This window comes from Petaurus breviceps, unplaced genomic scaffold (assembly GCF_028583685.1).
Source record: "Petaurus breviceps papuanus isolate PSGF00001 unplaced genomic scaffold, PetGlider_PUasm1.0 126, whole genome shotgun sequence".
Classification (NCBI taxonomy): Eukaryota; Metazoa; Chordata; class Mammalia; order Diprotodontia; family Petauridae; genus Petaurus; species Petaurus breviceps.
In genome coordinates, this window is record NW_027185655.1 from 55,336,089 (window position 1) to 55,361,045 (window position 24,957).

At 37.1% G+C, this 24,957-nt stretch overlaps 1 protein-coding gene across 8 annotated transcripts in view; it reads right to left on the minus strand.

The window, feature by feature from the left end:
• The window catches only part of STOX2 (storkhead box 2), a 317,208-nt gene that overhangs the window by 25,973 nt on the left and 266,278 nt on the right, over positions 1-24,957 (minus strand). For all 8 annotated transcript variants that reach the window (XM_069096409.1, XM_069096417.1, XM_069096464.1 and 5 more), the window contains one exon: positions 19,290-19,442. In XM_069096409.1, coding sequence (XP_068952510.1) covers positions 19,290-19,442 — 153 coding nt within the window. The remainder of the gene's footprint in view (positions 1-19,289; positions 19,443-24,957) is intronic.

Sequence of the window (24,957 nt, forward strand, 5' to 3'; positions counted from 1 at the left end):
ACACACACACACACCACACACACACACACACACACACAGTGGAGTAAATCTCTGCAATGTAAGGGATTTAAGGAGTTCAGGGTTTTGACTCTTTTTCCCCAGTATATCCCAGAGCCTGAGAAACAATGGCAACTTCATATGTTGCTTCTTAAATTGAATTAAATCCCAATTTCATTATAGTATGATAGATTTTTCTCTATTTTTTCATTTTATTTAGTTGGTACCTTGGAATTTCAATACAATGTTGTCTTTCACTGGCACTTCTATGAATGGTTAAAAAAAAAAAAAAGGAAGGTTAGAGATAGCCAGGAGAAGGACTTTCCAGATGGGTACAATGGCCAAAGTATAACAAATATAAAATTTCATATACATATATACACATATATGTATGCATATATCATAGCTACTACATTTTATTGCAAATTAATATTCACTGATGGAGGATTTCTAAAATATGGGCTTAGTAAAACAAAAGCAGATGCCTATCGTTAAAAGAGCAGAATGTCTGGTTACTCAGTAAACTGAGGGGTGAAAATTTCTATCTAGTCTCATTATTTCTGGGATATCTCTAAGTGTATAAATCAAATAAATGATATAATTCAACTCCTCCTGCAAAACTATCTATTTATTTATCAATAGATAAAAGACCTAACATTTACCAATAGTCAAAGGGTGGAGATGTCAAAACAAAACAGCCCCAAACCTGAGCATTAACACCCTTCCACACCCTTTTCTGGCTCTCTGACATGAATACTGCAGAAGTAGGAAGGTACTAAAACAAGACTGAGACCCATTTTGTATTTTTCTTTGTTTTGTGAATAGCCATGCCAAAATTTTTTTTTTCAATTTTAATCATGACCAACTGGCAACAGGCCTATTGGCTGACATTCTTGCCATAAACAAAAAGAGAAGAAATAAGTTAAGTTGTGGCTAATGGAAGAATGACTGACTGATAATTCTTAGAGAGGCAAGAATGGAGTAGATTTTATTATACGTCCAGGAGCAATATGAAACATTACTTTTTGGGCATATGGTCATCATACCAGAGATGAGGATTGCCAAATAAGACTACTATGAAAATAATTGCAACTTATGCACCAGCATCGGTTGCTGGAAATGAAAAGGTAAAGAAATTCTACAAAGAATTTAATAGAATCCTCCGAATTAAATTAGCATTCTGATCCTTGGTAATTGTAATGCAAAAGTGAAAAAAGGTGAAGACATGGAAAAACATATGGGAAAGCGTAGTTTGAGAAGAAGGAATGAGAGAGGCCAACATCTCAAAGATTACACATGGGACAACAGTGAGCACTGAATAATACCACAAAAAAATAAAATAATATATATTTCGAAAGTAAGACTTGTTTTTGACAAAAGGACTTTTTCCTGAATTAACTTTCTGTGCACAGACAGGCTATTAAATTATCAAACCTAAGATCAGAATTTGTTTTGTTGGTTTTTTTTTAAGCAAGACAAAGAATAAATTATGGTATACAACTTACACAACTTGATCCAGAACCATTTAATCAAGTAAATAACAAACAAAATTGGGAAATCATATCGATATCGGCTATAATGATTTTAGACTTTAGTTTAACCAATGTAAACTAATTAACAAAGCAAGGATACCAAAAGAGCCCAGAAAATACCTTAGTCAACAAACATCTAACTTGGGTGCCAGATGGAAAGAGATGACTGCCAAAGGCAACACGGAGATAGAATATAAACTTGTTTGTAAAATCTGACAAAGAAGGATGATGGATAATGATGAGTAGGTTCATCTCATAAAGCAAAAATTGTAGAGGGTAAAACTAGTTTAAGAATCTTGGCAAGATATCCAACTAAGCAAAGTTATCCCAAGGGCATTTAAGGATGAAAAAGGAAGGAGGTCAACAAACAGAAGACAAATGGATGAGATTTGTAAAACTCATTATCAGAGCCTGTTTTCTCCATTAAGGATAGCAGAACCAGCACACATAAGACTAACAGCACAATCCCAGATGTACCCATAGGGTAAGTAGAAATTATAATAAAGAGAACAAAAATGGGAAATGCAGATGAACGACATATAGCATCTTATACATATATAGGTATGTTTGCATACACTTATGTAGATATGTGTTTATGTGTAACTATGTGGATTTATATATTGTATATAAGTACCATGTGTGTGCAGATACATTTCTGTACAACTTGGAAGACATACACAAAGGAATTATGACAATTAAAACTCATAAAAGCTGATGAAGTCATCAAGAGAACTGTAGAAAAAGAGGGCTTAGAATAAAGCCTTATCTTCTCCCAATCCATCTACTCAACTTCATTTCTACTATTCCCCCAATACAAACCTTCCACTCCAGTCAGACCAATATTGTCACCATCACCCAAGAAGGCCTGCTTGTGTTTAAATGAATGGTTTCTCCCTCACATACCTAAAAACAAGGAAATGTTCAGCATTTTCAAATTTGACAGATATAATTGTTTTGCTCATGTTAGTTCAATCAAGTGAGTTAACATAGGTGAGGTGCTTTGCAAACTTTAAAGTGATATTAAAATGTAGTTATGAGTATGTGATTAGCTTTATGTCAATCAGACTATAAAATCCTTAAAGAACAATGTCTTATATTTCTTTTGCACCTCCTGCAATACTCAGTACAATTCTAGGTGCTCAGTGAAAATCTGTCCAAACAGTATTTGAATGAATCGAGTGTCAGAGAATGTGGTCAAAACTTATATAATTCTGATGCAAAGTATTCTTTCATTTGGAGAAATTCATTTCATTACCACCAATAATTCATAAAATCTGCCAAACACTATGTAAATGCTTCCTTAATTAATGTTTAAGTCATACAGTGATTATTATTAATGGGGCAGCATCACAGGCTTAATTAACATATACATGATAAAAATCTTACCAAACAGAAGAGACATGAGAATCATGTTATTCTCTAAGCCTTTAGACTGCCCCAAAGATCACCCCCATTTTAATTTCACATTTTTCAGCCTTCTAGTATCCCTCTAGAAGTAGATTAGTCAAAATACTGAAATTTGATGAAATTCTGTTCTGTAGTCAGGTGAAAGAAAGATGGGAGAGCATTCTCCATGGTGTTCTTTCAGAGTCTCCACTTATTCAACAATGTAAAAGACTTTATATGAATCTAATATTAGCTTATAATTCCTATAATTTTAAAGTAAGGTATATATGCAGAGTTATAATTTGTTTTCTCCCTAGTGGAGATATATCTACATACATTACCATAAGCTCAACCATGGAACTTCAGCTATTTTTCTGAATTAGCAATTGGTAGACATACTAAATTTTTCTCTGGGTTTTATTTTTTTTTACACAGCACTTTCCCCTACCTATGAAGGAATTAAAAATGTTTGAGAAACATTATGTACATAGAGGGCATTACCTTTCTCCATTTAAGTCCTAGTGCAATGCTTCATCGTGATGTGAACAAGAGCTGATGAACAGCCAAGTCAGGGGTCAAGGTCTAACAGATCTTACACAAAGTTGGAAAAACCTTAAGTATGGGCTTATCAACAGACTATATTTGGGACCTGCCTAGGTAAATGGGGAAAAGATTACATGACCAGAAGTTTGGACACAAAGAAGGGGTTTGTTATGGCCACAGCCATGTATAGAATGGTGGGGGGAGGCCAAAATGCCCCCTTGGTCTTGTGCATTCTCCAGTGCGATGGCAGCAGAATGATGGAAAAGGATAAGTGGATCTAAAAATTATACAGTTCACAGACTGTTTACAAACATTAACTTAAATGTTGGCATTCTCAACATATGACTTTTCTCCATTGTCAACAAGTTGATACACTAGTAGAAGGGCTACACCACATCAACATTGACATTTTTGCTGTAAATTAAACCAGAAGGCATAAAGAAGTTAGAGCTGAATGGAAAGACAGCTCTCGGGTTCTCCTTGGAGAGGCAAATAAATGAGTTGGCAGGGGGCTGGTTTCATCCTGTGCCCAAAGGCAAAAATAAACATAATTTCATGAAATACTTAGTCATCTCACCTTACAGTACTACTCACGAAAAGCATAAGCAAACAGACCACCATGAAGATAATAATTGCAGCTTATGTGCCAATATCCACTGAAGATGAAGTATACAAGACCTATTAAGAACTTGACAAAATCCTCTTAACTCTGCCAACTTTTACCTTAGCATTCAGTGACATCTATGTGAAAGTGGGCACTGGAGAAAATATTTTTCAACCTATGTTGAAAAATTAAGGATGAGAAGAAGAGATCAAAGGCTACTTGAGGACCACAATCAGGAACCTTTTGCCTACAGATCATGACCACTTCAAGGAAAGAGCTGGGAGACAATGAACCAGATGAGCAATGAGTAAGATATAAAATAAAACTGACAATATGTTAAAGTTAAGAAACAACTGGTTACAGACATAACACACACTTCTGAATAAACTGTGTTCCATCATACCATCAGCTAGTTAAAAGTGAAGGTCAAAGCAAAGACCCAATCAAAAGAGAACATAGCATAGGATATTATTATAATAGCTCCAATCCAAACTGTTTGTTCTTAAAAATAGGAAATAGACAAAAGTAAAGACATTAACACCAATTATCATCATTTTATAGAAAAATATAATTGATATAATATGATGAGGAGGCCGAAAGAGGCCAGCTACCTTTCCTCTGCTTCAAAAAGACAAATCATGAAAAACATCTCCTATTTTACTTCTCATACATTAGATGACAAAAAAGGAAATGACAGTTTTTGGAAGGGCTGTGGGAAAGAAGACGGACTAATATACTGTTGATGGAGTTGAGAATTATTCCAGCTCAAGTCACTAAGCTGTGAATAATATTGTTTTACCTGGTGATACTACTAGGCACATACCCCAAAGACAACAAAAAAAGGACCCACATATGCAAAAATATTGATAGCAACTTTTTTTTTCTAGAAGCTAAGGGGGTCTCCATCTACTGGGGAATAACTAAACAAACTATGGTGTGTGAATGTAATGAAATATTATTGTGCCATCAAAAACTGATTGGAGGGAAAAATATGCATTTGTTAAGCCCTTGCTATGTGTCAGATGCTGTGCTAGTTTCTGAGAAAACCAGAAATATTAGTATGAACTGATGCAGAGAGAAGTGACCAGTAACAGTAGAACAATTTATATAATAACAATACTATAAAGAAGAATGACTTTGAAAAACTCAAGAACTCTGCTCAAGCAACAACCAACATTGTTCAAGAGGACCAAGAATGAAGCATGCCTTATACCTTGTGAAAGAGTCTGTGGTATGAAGGAGACATATTTTGGGGCATTGGTCAGTGTTGGGTTCTCTTTCCTTGACTATGCATATCTGTTATGATGATTTTCTGTTTTGTTGTCCAATTTGCTAAAATAAAAAAGGTTCCAGCTGGTGGAGTGAGATGAGCTCCCACCCATCTTGCCCCTATACTTCAATCTTTCATCTTCCCATCTCAAACTGGACAGGCTTAATATCATTGACTGGTTTGGTAAACAGCCCCGCAAAAATTCCTAGTTACCGCTCTGCTTAGGAAAAAAAAAAAAGTGGATTAAAAATTTTATTACCTGTGCTCTGACATCTAGTGGGATGAGCAAGGGTTACAAAAGTCATGATTTTGGAGGGAAGAAAAAGACAAGTGGAGGATAAGTGTGATCTTTTAACTAAAAATGATTGAGACTGATCCTAGGCAAAATTCTCAGACAGTATTAAAAAGGATGATTTGTGAGCATTTCCGAAGTGTAACAGTGATGCCTAAGAGTACATGAGTTTTATAAATAATGGATCATGTCAGAATAATTTCATTATTTTTTTGGGTGGAATTAATAGACTAGATAATGTAAATACCATAGACAGAGTATACACCTGGATTTCAGTAAAACATTTAGCAAAATCTTTCATGGTATATTTGTGAACAAGATGGATTTATGTAGTCTAGATAAATCAATCAACAAGTCACTTTTTAAACATGTGTTTTATAAAGAATGGATTGTGCCAGAACCATTTCATTCCTTTTATGGGTTGGAGTTAATAGACTAGATTGTATGAATACCACAGACAGAGCATACATTTATATTTAAGTAAAACATTTAACAAAGTCTACCATGATATATTTTTAACAAGATGGATTGATATGTCTAAATCAATCAATCAACAAGCACTTATTAAGTGGCCATTATGTATCACACACTATTTGATGGTAATTAATAGGTGTTTGGAACTCAAAGTTATTGGACAACCAAAAATAATGAGTCATGATCAATATCAACTTAGAGAGAGGTCTTTGATAGATCTGGTCGTTGGTCCTATGTTGTTCAATGCCTTTATTCTGAATAAAATGACATAGTAAGGTGAAGTAGAAAGAACATTGGTTTTGGATTCCAAAGACAAACCCAGCATTTTAGTCCACAGAGTGACATGGTAACCAAAAAAGCTGATGTGATCTTTGGTTATATTAACAAAAGCAATGTTCAAAGTATACTCTGCCTTAGGGCATTCTGTTCATTTCTGAATGCCACATTTTAGAAAGATCATGAAAAATAAAAGGGGGATAATGTCCAAGGAAAACAACTCAAATGGTAAAACCATATCCAATATCAGATGGTTGAAAGAATTTTAGATGCTTAGGCAGAAAAAGAAAAGACTTCGAAAAGAAATCATAGTTGAATCCAAATAGATGAAGAATTGTCATGTGAGTGGTTTAAAAGATTCTTCCTATATGGAAAACTGTGAAAATGGAAATATGAAACAGATTTGCCAGTGAGGGAGTTATTAAAACTGAAAGATCAACAGCATGACCTGATATTCCAAAAGCTCTATTATTTTTTTTTATCACAGTGGGTATTCTTGTGGAGTAGACTGCAACTTTGTCTAAGCCTTTTCACTCTGTAATTCTTATCTATATCTTACCATAAATCTTCTAAAGTGACTCTACTCAACATGCTGTGCCTTCCCCTAGATTTCTTGGTATCATGTAGTTACCTGTGGATCACACATCCATCTGTAATCCTTTTCTTGATTGATACATGACCCCATCTCCTTTTCCTGACATGCTTCTACTTCATTTTACTTTTGACACAACTTCTGGCACACAATTCTTCATCATTGCTAATAGGTTTCAACCTATCTAAACCTACTTTGCATATGTCTATCACTCTTTGCTAATCCAAAAGTTCAGTTATTTGGAGAGTGTGCTATTCCGTGATTCACAGCTACATAACAATGAGAAGAATTCTGATGGACTCTTCTTTCAGGGAGAAGCTTAGAATATTAGAGAAGCTAGAAAAATGTAACCCACTTCTTCCAAATACCATACATCTCACTCTCTTCTTCATATTATGTTTGGTGCTCAACGTGACAAGGCAGCAAAAACAATCTAACACCATCTTAGGTTGTGTTGGGATCCACGGAAAGTGGTTGTACTACTCTTCCCCGGTTAGACCACCAGTGGATGCAATGTATTAAATTCTGGGTTTCACTTTGGAACAAGGATAGTGAAAAAAAATTAAGACTATACAAGATGAAAGTGACCAGGGTGGTAAGTAAACTGGGAAATGTGAGTGTGTGTATGTAGGTGTTTATTTATTAGGAAAATCTAATGAAGTTTAACTTGGAAGATAATTAGGGGATGAAGGAGGGGCAAAACATGGGCATAAAAGGACAAAATTCCTTCAGCTATGCAAAAATTTTGAAGGGAGGTCATATAGTAGGCTTTTCTGATTCCATCCATGAATATGGTGTGTGTGTGTGTGTACTCGCATGTACATCCCATACTGATCTGGGAACATGCTCTATTCCTCCAGTAGACTGAGAATTTCTTGAGGGCAGGGAAGACTCACTTTTATATTAGTATACCCAAAACTCAGCACAATGCCTAGTGTTTAGTAGATGCCTATTAAATATTTCTTCATCGATTGTTTCTACCAAATAAGACAGAACTAAGAATAACAGGTGCAGATATCAAAGAGAAAGGTTTTGATTTCACGTGAGGAAAAAGTTAAAGCTGTCCAAAAAAATGGAATGGGCTGCCTCAGGAGACAGTGAGTTCCCCATTACTGGAGGTCTAGTCTAGAGCTTCAGAAAGGGAGGAAAGTCCACATTTGGGTCACTCCTCCTGGATCTCTTCCAATTCGGTAATACTAGTTTCTTTTATTAAAAAAAAATTTAAATTTAGTACAAATATTTACATTTCATTTTTTTCAAATTACATCAAAGCAATTTTTGACATTTGTTTTTTTAAATTGAGTTCCAAATTCTTGCCTTAACCCCTCCTTGATAAGGAAAGCAATTTGATACATATTATACAGGATTAGTCATGCAAAACATATTTCCATATCAACCATGCTGCAAATGGAAACATGGACCCCCCCAAAAAAAATACAAGAAAAATAAAGTTTAAAAAAATGCTTTGATTTGCATTTAGACTTCATCAGTTCTTTCTTAGGAGGTGAATAGCATTTCTCATCATAAGTCCTTTGGAATTGTCTTAGATCTGTGTATTACTCAGAAAACCTAAGTTGTTCACAGTTGATCATCATACGATATTGCTGCTACTGTGTACAATATTTTCCTGATTCTTTTTTTTTCTTCACTTTGAATCAGTTCATAGATACTATTTCTGATAAATTATTTTTCAATATCTGTAGAATATTGAATGGCCAATGCTGGCCTTTGAAGCCTTCCAGAACCTTCTTCCCCAACTATTCATATATGATTATTCAGCTGAGAAGGAATTTCACTTCTACTCCTTATCCCAAGTTATTTTAGGTCATTTTGGCTTCTGACCTCTGGCAATGAATTGTGACAGACCTATCCTACACCTCTTCCTCCTAACTTCCAATGAAAAACAATTCTTCCGTATTTAGATCCTTATGCGACTTTCCCTCATGTGTGGGCATTCCCAATTTCTTTACCTTGTACTCTTGGACCTAAGGGAAGCTGATTTCCCTTCTTACTTTGCCTCATGTGATGAAGCTGAAACCACAGGTTAGATGTAGTTTTTTTGACTGAGTTTTTCCCTTGCTTTAAAAATCACCTCTTTTCTATGTACGCCATGAAAACTCTTTAGTAGGTAGCCTATAGATCTGTTCCTCCACTTCTTTACACCATGACTATTTCCCTCTAGATTCAATTTCCTGTGCAGATCTTGCATTATCTGAATCTCCACTAATGACTGAATTAACATAACAAATACACTATGGGCCAATGGATACCAGATAGTTTTTTTTTTCCACTAGTTGTTAGCTAGAGATAAAACACCTTACCCATTATAGGGCCTTAAATCACTTGGGGGAGAGGCAGTAGATCCTGAAATATTATACATTACAATAAAGATAACTATGCAGTATTATAAATATATTCTACACATGCAAACACAAAAGTTGGGCATGGACATTTTGTACATGAGACAACAGATGGACACTTTGAGGGGAACATTGGTCCTCTGCCAAGGTGCTAAAATAATAAAGCTGCTTCCAACAGGGCCTCCCTTGTTGCCCAGGAAAATTCTCATTCCTGTTAATAAGAATCTTAGAAGATTAAAAAAAAAATCCACAAAGATCTTGTTAGATGGAAGAAGTACTCACAGTGAAGGAACCATTAATCTACCAAAGGGACAAAGTAACCTTCTACAATCTGGCTTCTGACTTCTACTGGCACTGCTTGTTTCTAAATGCCTCTTCCCCATTCTCATCCTTCTTAACTCTCTACTAGATATGATGCTGTTGATCACCCTCTCCTTCTGATTATTCTCCGGCTCTTTCTTTCTGATGGGGGAGGGAGGCAATCAGGCTTAAGTGACTTGCCTCAGGTCACAAAGCTAGTGTCTGAGGCTGGATTTGAACTCAGGTCCTCCTGACTCCAGGGCCAGTATTGTATCTACTGTGTCGCCTTAACTGCCCCTGTTCTCTGGGTTTTTAAGACTCTACTCTCTCCTGGTTCTCTTCCTACCTGTCTAGCCATTTCCTCTTAGTTTCTTTTGCTGTACTCATCCATGCATGACAACATCTACAACATCCCCCAAAGATCTGTTCTGGGTGCCTTTCTTTTTTCTTTATACATTTCCCTTTGGGGATCTTTTCAGCTCCCATGAGCTGAGCTCAATTATCATCTCCATTCAGATGATTCCCAGATCTATTTATCCAGCCCAAGTTGCTCCCTCCTAAGTTCCAGTCCTGTATTACTAGACATCTCAAACTCAATATGTCCAAAGCAGAACTCATTATCTTTCCTCCCAACCTCTCCCCTCCAGTATCCAATTCATCGTCAAATTTAGTAAGTTTCTTTCTCTACAAGATCTCTCAAATATGTCTCCTTCTTTATACTCCCATACCACCCAAGTTAAGGCCCTTATTTCTTCTCACCTTGAAATGGTCTTCTAATTAGTCTCCCTGACTCGTCTCATCCCACTTTAATCTATCTTCTACTCAACTCATTTTTCCTGAACTGTAGGTCTGACTCTTTTACTCTCATTCTCAAAAAACTCCAGTTACTACTATCTTCAGGATCAAATATAGTTGGCTTTTCAAGTCTGTCCCAATTTTCTTAAATTCCACTCATTTCCACAAATGCTGTGTTTCAGCCAGAGTGACCACCTTGCTGATTGACTTGTATGATGTTCCTTCTCTTACAGATCAGTGCTTTCATACTGCAGTGTTCTCCATATCTAGAATACTCTGTCAAAAACCCTAATTCTTATAATTCCTAGTTTCCTTCAAGACTCAGCTCAAGGGCCACTTTCCAGGATCCCTTTTTCCTAACTTCCCCAAACTAGTCATGTGTAAAACGACATTTACCTGAAATGATCTTCTAGGAATATTTGAAGCCAAGCCCAAAAGAAAGCATGGTTATGAGAGAAGTCTAGGTTTATTTTTTTCCTTTTCATCTCTAGACCTTACCCCTCAAATAAAAGTTTAGGGATTTGGGAAACAAAGAAAATAAAGAACAACTTTGGATCCTAAGGGGATGAAAACAACACTACTCTGCTTATGCACATCTTACTGACCTCAAAAACAAAAGAACTTATAACTAGTTCTAAAAAAAACTAGTTATAACTAGCTTTCCAGAGGACTGCTACTATGAACAGCTTTTCGAGGTTCTGATTACACAGTATAGTGAACTCTCTATTTATTCAGTAACAAACCAAGACAAAACATTCACAATAAACAAAGTACAGTGTTCAAAATGTTTTAACTTCACAACTTATCACTAAAATGGCTACACAGTTTTCACCAAAGTGGTCACATAGTTTTAAGCAAAAGATAATATTCATTTAGTAAGTCCTTCATTTAGTAAATCCTTAATTCAATTACCCTTAAGGAGGCTTGTCTCCTTAATTGATGAAAAGTACAAAGGTCAAAATCCTCCACCCATGGGGTGCAATTAAGTTACAATATCATCAGTCACTACTTGGTACCCTCTTAAGGTGTAGTGGAAAGTACAAAGGTCATTCCCTCCTGGGTCACAATTAAGTTACAGTCTCATCAGTCATCATTAAATACCCAAGGAGAGGTCTTTTTATCTTGACTCAAGGCAGGCTCTCAGCTTCCATGGTTCCTCTTCCATGGTCCCAGCTCCTGCCTGAACCTAACCAATTGACACCTGAGTTCAAAGGCAGACAGCTCTCAGTTCCTTGTCCAGCTCTCAGTGCACTTCCTGTTTCAGTTCCTGTTCCACACTGAAGTTTACAGTGTTTGGTCCACTTCAAGTCTTTCATAGTTTCTGTTCCTGGGAAGGCAAGGCTTAACAAAGCCACAATAACATTCATTCACATTTCCGACATCCTTATCAAAAATCACTTTCTGCCTGTGAAATCAACATAGACCCAAAACAGACAAAGTCCCAACACCACAGTCATGCTTCCTCTGGCAGCTCCAGCAGGCTCGGAAGTCTTCAGCAGGTCCAGCTGGCTCTCAGAAGCTCTCAGCAGAAGTTTCAGCTGCCTCTCAGAAGAAGCTCTGCCACCATAAGCTCTGTTCTCAAAATCAAAATCACTTTCTTCAGCCTGGGCCTCTCCTCCTCAGCCTCCAAGCAGCTTGCTCCAAGAAGTTCTGACTTTCCAGCTTGTGATTTTTCCTTATATAAGGTATTAGCTCCTACCTGTTCCACCCCTTCCTGTTACATCAGCAACAGGGGTTCATACTTTTGTTTCTTCTGTTTCTTAACAGAGGCTTGATATAATAAACTTGAAACTAAGTGCTTAAAGTATCTGTTTGCTTGCCAATATAAGGAGATCTTCAAATTCCATTACTATTACAATAGTATCATTTCAGATTGCATCTAGTCAAATTATGGGAGAATATGTACTGCTTTAGGGCAGTTAGGTGGCACAGTGCATAGAGTGCCAGGCATGGAGTCAGGCAGACCTGAGTTCAAATTTGCCTTCACTTCCTTACTAACTGTGTGACTCTGGGCAAGTCCTTTGACTGTTTGCCCTCAGTTTCCTCATCTGTCAAATGAGCTGGAGAAATAAATGGCAAACCACTCCAGTATCTTTGCCAAGAAAACTCCAAATGGGGTCATGAAGAGTCAGACACAACTGAAATGACTGAAGAAGAAATGTACTGCTTTAATCATTTAATAAGAAGAACACTGAATCATCATAAATGGGCAAATTCTAGACCTCAAGAATCCCTTGTGCTCTCCAGTGATTTTATATAGATTTCAGGAAATTACACCCTTTATTAATAAATTCAAAGAAAAATAACTAAAAGTAAAATTCAATTTTTAAAAATTATGATGAAATCAATGTAAAATTACCATTTATAAGTGGTGTCTCTCAGACTTCAACCTCATAAATAGTGAAACAATTTTAAGATAACTAAATATCAACCAATCCCAGCTTTTCTCCTCAACTCCCCAGAGAAAGTATCCCGATGGTAACATTAATTAGAAATTACGATTCCAACTTAAATCACTGTCCACACTAGATGAATGGATAAGTGTCTTTCAGAGAGCTGGCCAACAAATGTGGGTGGGAGAGGAGAGAGAGGAATGTCCTTCCTTTAAACATTCTTATGTCCCATAAGCCAATGATACTGGGGGAAAACTGTTTAAAGAACTAAAAACTAGCAAGTTATTTCATCACAAACAATAGCTATAAATCCTGCTCACTAGAAAACTTCATAAGAAGGTGGAGGAAAGAATAGGAAGGATAAATTCTAAAACGCTCTTTTGATTCTGAGATTTATATCCAATACTGGAGATTTTAGAAGTATTCAAAAAGCAGAAGTCAGGCTTTCCCAAGTACTTTCTTGTGAGATTGCAAATTAAGAAATAGGAAAATGTAACTTCTTTATTCCCAATTTTGTAACTCCCTAATTTTATTTTAAATGTGATATTTTAAAACATATAAAAATCCAGACCCTATATTTTGGGCATCGTTATGTGTATATGAAATATACTGTTTAAGGGGTATTACATTTATAAAGGAATATTTTCATTTGTTCATTGAATTAATGCAGGATGGTTGCTCTGGGAAGTTATAAATAATGAGCATACTTCATATTTCAAGGAAGCTGTGACCCAGAATCCTGTCTACAGAGCAAATCTAAACATCACCAGCCAAGGCCACACATTAGAAAAAGGATTATTTTTTCTTAGCCAGACAATTGTGGCCTTCAGATATATATTCAACTTGTAAAACCTGGCCAAACTTTTTTTAATGTATGTTTAAGTATAAGCAATCTATTTCTTTCTATACTAAATGGTTTAACATATTGAAATCATTGCAGGCTGCTTGGCAATGACTAATCTTTCACTATTGTACACTGGCTCTGATATACCCCCCTCTCCATTTGCATTCCATAAAGGAAGATATTCACCTGAATTCTACCACATCCTATAGGCAGCAGCATGGTATATAATGAGTGAAGACAGCTCATTGTACAGTGCAAAGAGGGCCCAACCTAAGAGTCACAAGTCCTGGGTTCGAATTCTAGTTTTCCCAGTTAATAGTTGTGAAAGTTTAATCTAGTCACTTATCTACTCTAGGTCTCTTTTTCCTCGTCTTTAAAAATAAGGAGAGTAAATTTGATAACCTCTAAGCTTCCTTTTTCCAGTTCTATGATCCTATACAAGTTGGACTTCAGCAACAAGAAGACCTAGGTTTCAATCTTACCTCAGCCAATTAGTAATTTTGTGTGACCATTGACAAGTCATCCTCTCTCAGCCTCAGTTTCCTTAATTATAACATGGGGATATAATAATAGCACCTCTCTACCTCCCAGAATTGTTGTAGTGATCACATGAGATAATGTATGTAAAATGATTTTTAAAATTTTTTTGTGAAGGCAGAGCAATTGGGGTTAAGTGACTTGCCCAAAGTCACACGGCTAGTAAGCATGTCAAGTATCTGAGGCCAGATTTGAACTCAGATACTTCTGACTCCAGGGATGGTGCTCTGTTCACTGCACCACCTAGCCACCCCGGGGACTTAGTTCTTAAAAATTAAAAAATAATAATGATAAGCATAGAGGAAAGGATGAAGAAGAACCAGTCCAGACATTCAAAGGCAGAAGAAAATGCAATCCGGTATAACAACCAATAAGCATATTGGCAAGGAAAAGAATTAGGAAAATACGGCACCATACTTCTGTCCCTCTCCAAGTCCCGAGGTATTGAAAAGGATCTAACTTCCCTTTCTTCTCTCTTACCCCCTTCCCTAAAATAGGCACAGATATAGTTCTGGAGGGCTGGATCTTGTGTAGGAGGGAGTAAGATGTGATAAAGTAAGGGAGTTTGATAACAGTGGACTGTTTTGACTAAGTGGTGACCTTAGGGTCTTTGGAGAGAGCGAGAGGGAAAGATTCTTTTTAGCTTGAGAAGAACAAAGCTCTGGAAAGCCAGAATCTAGCCTGAAAGAGAGAAAATGTTGCTAACTTAATAGGCTTAAAGTGAGAGAGCTAAACGTGATCTCTGTAAACCTATAAGCAATAAATAAATCTGAATTGATTTTATGTAGTTTATTGTGAAGCTGTTTAAAAAAAACGCTAGCAATTGGGGTAGTTGACTACTAATAGTAGGTATCACAGCAAAATTTTGCAGCAAGGGAGACTCTCTGTAAGGGAATCACATTTGTGAATGATGAAGAAAAACTACTCAAAAGAGTAGTTTCCTTCTAGAGTGTCCAGCCCAACTTGAAAGAATAGGGAAGAGAGGACTAAGAGTACATAGTATATATTAATATTAAGCATTACAATAATTTGTCATAGGTTTTTCCCCTCCCCCTTCCCTTTCTTCTTTCCCTTCTCTCTCTCTCTCTCTCTCTCTCTCTCTCTCTCTCTCTCTCTATCTCTCTCTCTCTCTCTCTCTCTCTCTCTCTCTCTCTCTCTCTCTCTCTCTCTCTCTCTCTCTCTCTCTCTCTCTCTCTCTCTCTCTCTCTCTGCCTCTGTCTGTCTGTCTGTCTTCCCTTCTCTCCTTCCCCTACCCCCTTCAAATCCCTTGATGGGGGTGTCAAGGTAGTGAAGGAAGCTGAGGAATCCCAACATAAAGAATGTACCAAACCAAATGATTCCATAAACATGAAAAGTATATAAACTGAAGGTTGCAGGGATTTTCCAGTGTTTTTTTTAATTCATGGCCATTTTTTCTGCTATCCTCATTGTATAATAATAATAGCAATAGTAATAATGATTACTGAGAGAAAGGGAAAAGTTTCTTTGAGGAAGAAAGGGCAAGTACAATTAGATGTTCTGATATACTAGAATGTCTTCTTAGCAGAGACTGGGAAATACCCCAAATATCAGTTCATTTTTTCTGCTGAGTCCTCTGAAAGCAGGGACCATGTCTTACTTGTCTTCCCACAGGTAAACAGCATGGCACAATTTATCATGATGTATGTTGAATGAACATGTGTTCTATTTCAACCTAAGAAAGAGTCAAAGTCAGGGATCCCAATCCTTCATTCTAAGATATCTCAGAGATAGCAGAGAGAGTTGGGCCCTGTGGATAAAACACTCAGCCACTCACTGGCTGTGGGCTGTGACTTAGACTCACAGCTAAGTGAGTAACTAACTTGACCAGTCCCTTCCTTCACCTGTCTCATCCTCAATTTCTCCACTTGTACAACAAAGGTAATAATGTCACCTACCTCACAAGGTTAATACTGTAAGGATCAAATGAGATATAAAGTATTTTGCAAACCACATATCAACATAGAAATGTTAGCTCCTATCTCCATCTTTGGTGAGTTCCAATATGGTCAACATCACAATAATTATTTCAAACAAAAGCTCACTCCAACTTTAAAACAAATCTATTTTGTAGATGAATAAAGCCTTTTATTAAGTACGTATCCTGTGCAAGGAGCACTGTGCTAAGGGCTAAGGATAAAAACCAATCTATTTCATTCAGTACATTTTAACATGTCCAAAAATGGAGCTCTTCTTTCCCCCCTAAGCCTCCCTTTTCCAAAGTCCCCTTGTGATCACTTAATTTGCAACCCTAGATGCATCTTTTGAGGCTTTCCTCACCCACCATGAAATCTGTACATATCCTATACCTGCCCTCTTTCAGGCATCTCTCTTGTCCTGCCAAAAGTCTCCTAATTGGCGCTCTTGTTTCTAATCCTACCCCAACTCCAATGCATCCACCATATAATTTCCAAAAGAACTTTCTAAATCACAATATCCTGCTCAAGAATTTTCAGTGGCTCCCTATTTTCTCTGGGATAAAATACAAGTTCCTTAGGTTGGTATGTGAAGTCCTTCTATTCTCATATTCCAGCTCTCCCCTACCATTCCTGACTTATTTTTGATAGTACCCCTTCTCCTCCCCACCACCCCCTGCCTCTTGCCTGCAGTGCCACTCAGTCTCTTAAAATCTTTAGCCTACTTCAAGGATCACTTCCTATAGGAATCCTTTCTTAATGTTTCTGCTTGTGAAAAGCATCTTGTGTATATACGGAACCTAACCGCTATCCCCAGCATACCATAAGCTCCTTGAGAATAGAGGGTATTTTCCCTTTGCTTATTACAGCCCCAGAACTTAGCACAATGCCTTTCACAGAGTAGGAACCATCACAGATTTTATGCAAATTTTTTGTCAAAAAAGTGGGTGTAACCATTATGTAAAGTAGAAAAGAAAAATTGGTCCAGTATTACTTTAAAATCATTTATTATTAAGCTGTCTTTGGTGCAAGATTAGGATGCACAGAATACTCATGAATATACAATAAAATTGAATACTGACAATGTTCGAGCACTGAGGATTCTAGACTGGCAGATCACAATATGCAAGACTTAAATGGTATCCATATGTCACTGGTGAATACATTGCTGCTCTGTTTACCTTTTAGGCAACAGGATGAACAGAATTATACCACGTGATGATTATGCGATGAAAGTTTATAAACCAATTGTTGAACTGAAAAAAACAGGGTGCAACAATTATGCAGTAGCAACAACTAAGTGGTTAAATACAGTAAATGCCCATTGAATTGAATTTTGTGGGAGAGAAAGTAGCCAGGAGAATCTTCAAATCAAACCATTGCTAGAAGATTGAAAACCAGTGGTCTGTTCCCTGATGCCCTTGAATGAAAAGGTAATAAATCAGCCAACAAGAATCTATTTTATTAAGTGTCTGACAGGTAGGTGGGGCAGTGGATAGAGAGTTGGACCTAGAGTCAGGAAGATCTGAGTTCAAACCTACCTCACACACTTACCAACTGTATGACCCTAGGCAAGTCACTTAACCTCTGTCTGCTTCAGTTTCCTCAACTTTAAAATGGGGATCATAATAGCACTTACCTCCCAGAATGGTTGTGAGAAGCAAATGAGATAATGTTTGTAAAATGCTTTGTGTCTGGCACATAGTAGGCATTTAATGTTTCCTTCCTTCCTTTCTGACATTAAGGATACAAAGTCAAAAATCTTAATAGATTTGCTTTTAAGGCATTTACATTCTAATGGGAGAGATGACCCGACTTGGGTATCTGTTTACAAGATAAATATAATACACAAGTAACCTTTGACGGAAAGGCACAAAGGAAGAAGAAATGAGCAAAGTCCTCCAGCAGAAGGGGACATCAGAGCAGAGTCTTGAAAGAAACCAGGGATTCCCAGAGACAGAGGTGAGGTGGGAAGGCACTCCAGGCATGGGGGAGACAGCTAATGCAAAGGCACAGAGGGGAGAAATTTTATTATAGTAGGCCAGTGTGGCTAGAAGGCAATGATATCCTACACAGATGGAGAAGAAAGAAAGGACCAGGATGTGAAGAACTTGGAACAATAAGTAAAGGTTGTATAGGGAGTTTATTTCCTGGTTAGATCTACATTTTAGGAAAATAATTTTGGGAGGTGTAAGGAAGGTGAGTTGGAATGAAGAGAGACCTGAAGCCTGGAGACCAACCAGAAGGCTATTGCCACAGGCCAGGTAAGAGGAGATATAACAGAGTTGCTGCTGTTAAGAGGGCCAACCAAAGGAATGTATATAAGAGATACTTTAACTATAGGAATGAAAAGATCTGGCAGGCTACATGGGATGAGTGAGAGAAGAGCTGAGGCTTGACCCTTGAAATGATAAAACCAAGCAAAACAGAAAATAATAAAGAAATTCATTAAATTACTTGGAATCTGAGACACCTCATTTTTTTTCAGTGTCTTTGTAGAAACATAATAGTTATCTGTAATTGGTTTGGCAAATACTATCCTCTTAAACCCCCAAGGAAACTTGGAGCCTGCGGTGTGGTGTCTCTTAAGAAACTCATGAACAAAAAACCACAGGTGAAGTTGGAAAATGAATATTTCCTAGAGTTTTTTTTAATTTATGTATCTATTTTTTAAATTAAACCTCAAATAACTAAACACCTCAAGTTCTTAAAGACTTAATTAGGTGATAAAGATAAATTGCTAGGCATATATATTTATTTTAGACATATCTTCTTACGCAATTTAGAACCTTCTAAAAGTTATTCACTTATTTCCTGGTCAGACCTCTTAAATCATTGTATTCAAGCATCTAAATGAGAAATTAGAATAATCAAATGGTTTGTAAAAAATGAATTAGAATATTTGTCATTTTTTGCTAGAATCTTTGCATGAACTATATAATTTAATGCCTTTGCTTAATCCTAACTTCAAAACAATGGCTGTTTGGTTGAAGGAGGTGGGTTGTTGCCTGTTTGAAATTTTTTTAAAGTAATGTAACTCACTTAATTCCACAGTCACATCAGAAAAGAGTTTATTGCTGGTCTATGTAAACTCAGAAAGAATGCCTCTCTAGAGTCCCAGGCAAACCACTGGATAAGGGCTACATCATACTTCTCTTACCTGGAAAACAAGTAGTCAGGTGTTCCATCAATGCTTCAGGTGTGACAGGTTTTCTTGCAGAGTTCATTGCTGAGATGGCCAAGCAAAGGATTTCCCCAAGTGGAATAAACTGAGATTGACTGATGGGAGACATGCTGATTGGAGAGACATCACCTGCATGAAAAGGTGAGGTATTTTAAGCAAGTATTCCATTAAAGAAATGCAATTATATTCCAGTTGTCTCCTTCTTACCCCTCCCCTCTTCTTCCTCTAACACACACTACACACTTACACATACATACACACACACACAGATGCAATAAAATATTCTAAGATTTAATGCAACAAACATTAACCAATTGTTTCTACTGTTCCCCATGCACTGTGCTAGGTACTGGAGATACAAAAGTAAGAAACGTGGGGCAGCTAGTTGGCACAGTGAATAGAGCACCGGCCCTGGAGTCAGGAGGACCCGAGTTCAAACCCCGCCTCAGACACTTAACATTTACCAGCCATGTGACCTTGGGCGAGTCACTTAACCCCAACTTCCCTGCCTTCCCCCCTCCAAAGAGCAAAAAAGAAAAGAAGAAAAAGAAGAAAAGAAAAAGAAAAATAAGAAATGTTCTCAACATGATTACAACCCAACAGAAGGGACAGAGCTATATAACCAAGATTGTTATACAGTAGCACATTCCATTTATGTTTAAAAAAAAAAGGTGTTAAAACACAGTTAAGACTCCTCTTGCCTTGCTAAATAAAGTAAGAGTTTATGACAAAGCAGATGGGCTAACTCAGGGATTCTTGACTTTTTTTTGGGGGGGGGGTCAACTATCCCCTTAGTAATCTGGTGAAGCCTATAGATCCCCTTCTCCAAATAATATTTTGTTAAAAGCATAAAATCAAATATTTAGGATGACAAAGGAAACCAATAACAGTGAAATACAGTTATCAAAAAATTTTGTTTTGAAAATAAGTTCACCCACACCAGGTTCAAAACTTCTGGGCCTTATGCCCATTTGTGATACAATTTAACAATATAATTTTAGCCATAACACATACATATAAAATAATTCTGACACAATAGTGCAGATTTGAATTGAAGATGAGATAGTCTATGTAAGCACAAGCTATTTTGTTGTTGCCCCAAAATACATTTTACTTTTGTCTAATGGAATCTTTTACCTCAACTCTCCCTCATTCCCAACTTTCCTGTTCCAGGCCACCCCAACCACATTGCTGTCTTTGCACCCTCTCTTATACTCATCCCATCTAATCAAGATGTTGCTAAAATTTGTTTCTTTCTTCACGTGTCCTTCTATCTATAACATAGCATTATAATCTGATGGCTTCCTGTATCTTTTTATAAAATACAGTATGCACTTTAAAAAAAACAATAAATAATAAATAAGTAGGAAAAAAGATATGTAACAAAATAAATCTCTCAAAAAAGAGACCTTCTCTAAAGTTAGGAACAATGCTCCTAAATTGGATGAATTACCACAGAATGCAAAGAATGAAACTCTTGAGATGGGTAGCACATGTGTATATGATTAATATTGAAAATGACAGATAACAGTCAACATAACTAAGTTTTGTCATGTTTAGTTCATTTCCCAACAAAACTGTTTGAATTAACTAAGCATTCTATTTTAAAATGTGTTTATTCCAAAGCAATAAACTGGAGACTATAAATATTGGTACAATGCCACAACCCACAAGTATTTATAGAAATTACTACATTGGGGATTAATTATGATCTATGATTAATAAGCAAAGAAAACTTGTCAGTTAATCTAAAGCATGAATACATCTGTCAATGTTGTACTCAGTATATGGAATGAATAATCATTTGAATAAGCAAACATAGTTTCTTTCTTTCAGATTTAAAAAGTGAGATTTCCAGATCACTAATTTAGACCATCATAATCAAGTTAAAAAAAAATTCTGAGGCCACAGGTGGAGCTGTGGTCCAGGCATTATGGAAAGCAATTTGAAACTACACCCCCAAAGTTATCAAACTGTGCCTACCCTCTGACCCAGCAATAATCTAATAAAGAGACCAAGGAAAGAGGGAAAGGGCCCAAATTACAAAACAAAAATTTATAGAATCTCCTTTTGCAGTGCAAAGAAATGGAAAATAAGAATGTGTTCATCTACTGGAGAATGGCTGAACAAGGTATGATATATGCAAGTGATAGAACACTATTGGAGTATAAGAAATGATGCAGGAAATGGTTTCAGAGAATCCTATGAGAATTTGTACAAATTGATGCAGAGTAAAGTAAGTAGAACCAGAAGAAGAACAATTTATATGATAACAATATTGTAAGGGACAAACAACTCTGAAAGACTTAAGAACTGTGATCAATACAATAATCCACCTTGATTCCAGAGGACTATGACCCACCCCCCAAATGATCAGTCTGATGCTTAGGGTCTCTGAATGAACCTATACTGTTCATCATCATAGGCCCACACTTGGAAAAACCCTTTTTTCATTGTGACAGGACTTGCCAGAGTCAGGCTCTGATGGGAGGGAGGCAGTCTTCTAGGATCCAGAGTCACCCTAACACCAGAATAAGGCAAGGTAGCAGAATTCTAGGGGAATGTCTATTTCTTATGTATTTTTAATGGAACCTGATTTTTACCAGTGCCCCTGATGTATATGTTCACCAAATTCAATGATTTCTTGTTAAATGTTATTGTTTTCTATTTGTAATATTTTAATAATGTTGCCTTCTATCATTTTCACTGTAAATATACAATATTTCAGGCGCACCATAAACAGCTTTTGGGGTCCACAGAATTGTTGCTATTTCTTAAATGGATTACATATTCATGAAACCTAAGGAATGTATTTGTAAAATATGCCAAGGCCCCAGTTGCAATACAAAGACCGCCCCATCCTCCTTTCCTCCTTTCTCCTTCAACAAACCTACTGATAGAGTTACTAATTCGCTAAAGTTTTATCTTAAATACCCTTGGGCTTCATGGGGAAAATCACAAACAGCCTGTGGTTACAGTTAAATGAACAACTTTGATAGAGAACATCAGAAAATATCTTGTGTTTACAACTTAATTTAATATATTAACACCAATTATATGTATAAATACTGCTTGGCTCTTGAAACAGAAGGTTTACTATAATATTTTTGAGAGATCTGTTCCAAAATTCAAAGATTCCTTTCCTAGAACATTTACTTGAAGACCACAATACCCATACATAAGGGACATAGCATATGGCTCTCATTAACTCAGACTGCTGCTAGTTGCTAGCAGCTTCCCTTTGAAACCAAATTACTATACTTGACTTTCAAATGTATGTATTTGAAATTAGAAAGAAAACTGGCATCCAAAAAGCAGCTTTTCCCCTAAAGTTACTGTGTGTTTTGTTTAAATGCCACAGTAGTATAGGATTTTTACTTCATTGCTTCTTACAGAGGAAGAGAATTTGCCATAAAAAGAAATTCTGAAACAGAAACATTCAAAAAAACTTTATAACAAAAAAATGCCCTAATGCTCTCTTTAAATACTGCATTGCCCTGCTAAGAAAGCTCAGTTCCCTCAAACTATTAATTGAAAGAATACTCCTGTTAAGAAAGGGGAAAAAACAAACTCCAAAGAGTTCTACTGAAGTTGGCCTTGCTAACATCAGCTCTGGCACTCCTTATAACTCCTAATGAGATACAGGGAAACTGGAAACAACGTGGTAGGTGGAGCAAAAGACCCATGCACGAGTGAATCCAAAGCAAACTCAAATCTTTTTGCTTAGAGAGTGTTTTTTTCTAACAGTCTACTCATCCCACAAGATAGATAATGCTCAGAAAAAAAAAATGAATCAGCTAGCTGTCCAACTCAGCAGGTCCTGACTCACTGCTTTATTAAAGAATCCATCACTGTCCCTACACAGAGTACACACTCTCACTAGGCAAATCAGCCAACACTGCTGTTTTACAGTTTGGTCAGGGACCAAGTGATTGATGGGGGAAGCTAGGGTGAAGGTAGGGCCAAGTGAAGAAGAAAGGTAGAAAGCAGAAGACTATGCATCAACATTCTCTGGGAACCTGCTTCCCTCACCCTCTCCTTTGATCGATGATGCCTATTAGGTGCTTCATTGTCTCTATTCTTCATTCAGAAATTCTGAAGCTATGTTAAGATATGCATCAGTGGGAGAGAAGATCTAATTTAACTCCCAGTATTACTACTGTAATTACTATAGGAATATTAGTTCACATCTATACAGTGCTTCTAATACACTGAGCTGCCTTTCCTACCTTGGGGGATGGGGGGAGGCATGAACCACTAAATCAATGGTAACCTTAGTGGTTCAAGACCTCATAGTGATCCTACAATTCAATCCAATTAGTGCCTGAGCACCTCGTCTTAGCTCATGGCATTGAGAGGACTGTGGTATGGCCAAAAGGACATCAGATCTGCAGGCCAAAGATCTGGGTTCTAGGTCTGATTCGGTCACTTAATAAGCAGTGTGACCCAAAGGCAGGCCCTTAACCTCCCTTGGTTATAGTTTCCTCATTCTAAAATGAAGGTAATACAACTGTTTAAGTTACCTATTTCACAGGGTAAAGATGAGGTATGCATGGGATCACGTATAGAAAGGACTTCCTAACTGTCCAGTATTAGATAACAATGACCATTTACAGGGGACCATAAGGTTTGCAGAGAGAATTATCCTACTGGATTCTCAACAACCTTTTGGCTGCATTAGTTTGGGACTTCTATGATCTCTCCACCATGTCCCCAGGAAGCTCGTCATTGAGAAAATCTCATCCTCCTACAGGATCCAAACAGCTTTAGTATTCATATTCCTTGATTGGAAATGCAGAGAGAGCCATGAAATCCCAAACCTCATTTAAGGAGAAGTCTCAGCATAGACAGTTCTGCATGTCCCGCCTGGCTTCACTACTTTGGGAATTTCCTGACTTCTCCACCATTCCCTCCCCCTCCCCACCTTATCAGGTACCACCCTCTATTCCTATCAGCTTTCCTTTTAATGTGCTGTATTCCCCTATTAGATTGTCAGCTCTTTGAGCTCAGGGACTCTTTTTTTAAGCATTTGTCAAGACATCACCCTCCTGATGTCATTGGTCCTCTTCAAGAATGAAGGACAAACAACGACAACCTGTATCCCCAGCACTTAGCACAAAGCCCGATGTAAGGCACTTAAATTTTTATTGCGTATTGAGTTATTAGCAGTACAGGAAAAAGAACCAACTGATAGACAGCCAGTGTACTAAATTGAAGTGGGCTCAATGTGGAAAGGAAGGGTCCCTCAGCACAATGTTGTTCAGTGTCTTCAGTCATGTCTGACTCTTTGCAACTCCATTTGGGGTTTTCTTGGCAAAGATATTGGAATGGCTTGCCATATCCTTCTCCAGCTCATTTGACAGATGAGGAAACTGAGGCAAACAAGGTTAAGTGACTTGCCCAGGGTCACACAACAAGTAAGTGTCTGAGGCTGGATTTGAACACAGGAAGATGAGTCTTCCTGACTTCAGGTCCAGCACTCTATTCACTACACCACCTAGCTTCCTTGGCACAATGAACACGGTGAAATTGAGGGAGAACATAGGTAAGTATTGCATAGAGATTATGGTTTGTATTAGTGGAGGGATATTCCCCTCTATGAGATCATAGAAGATCATTGAAGGATTCCAGCATGCCGAGTATG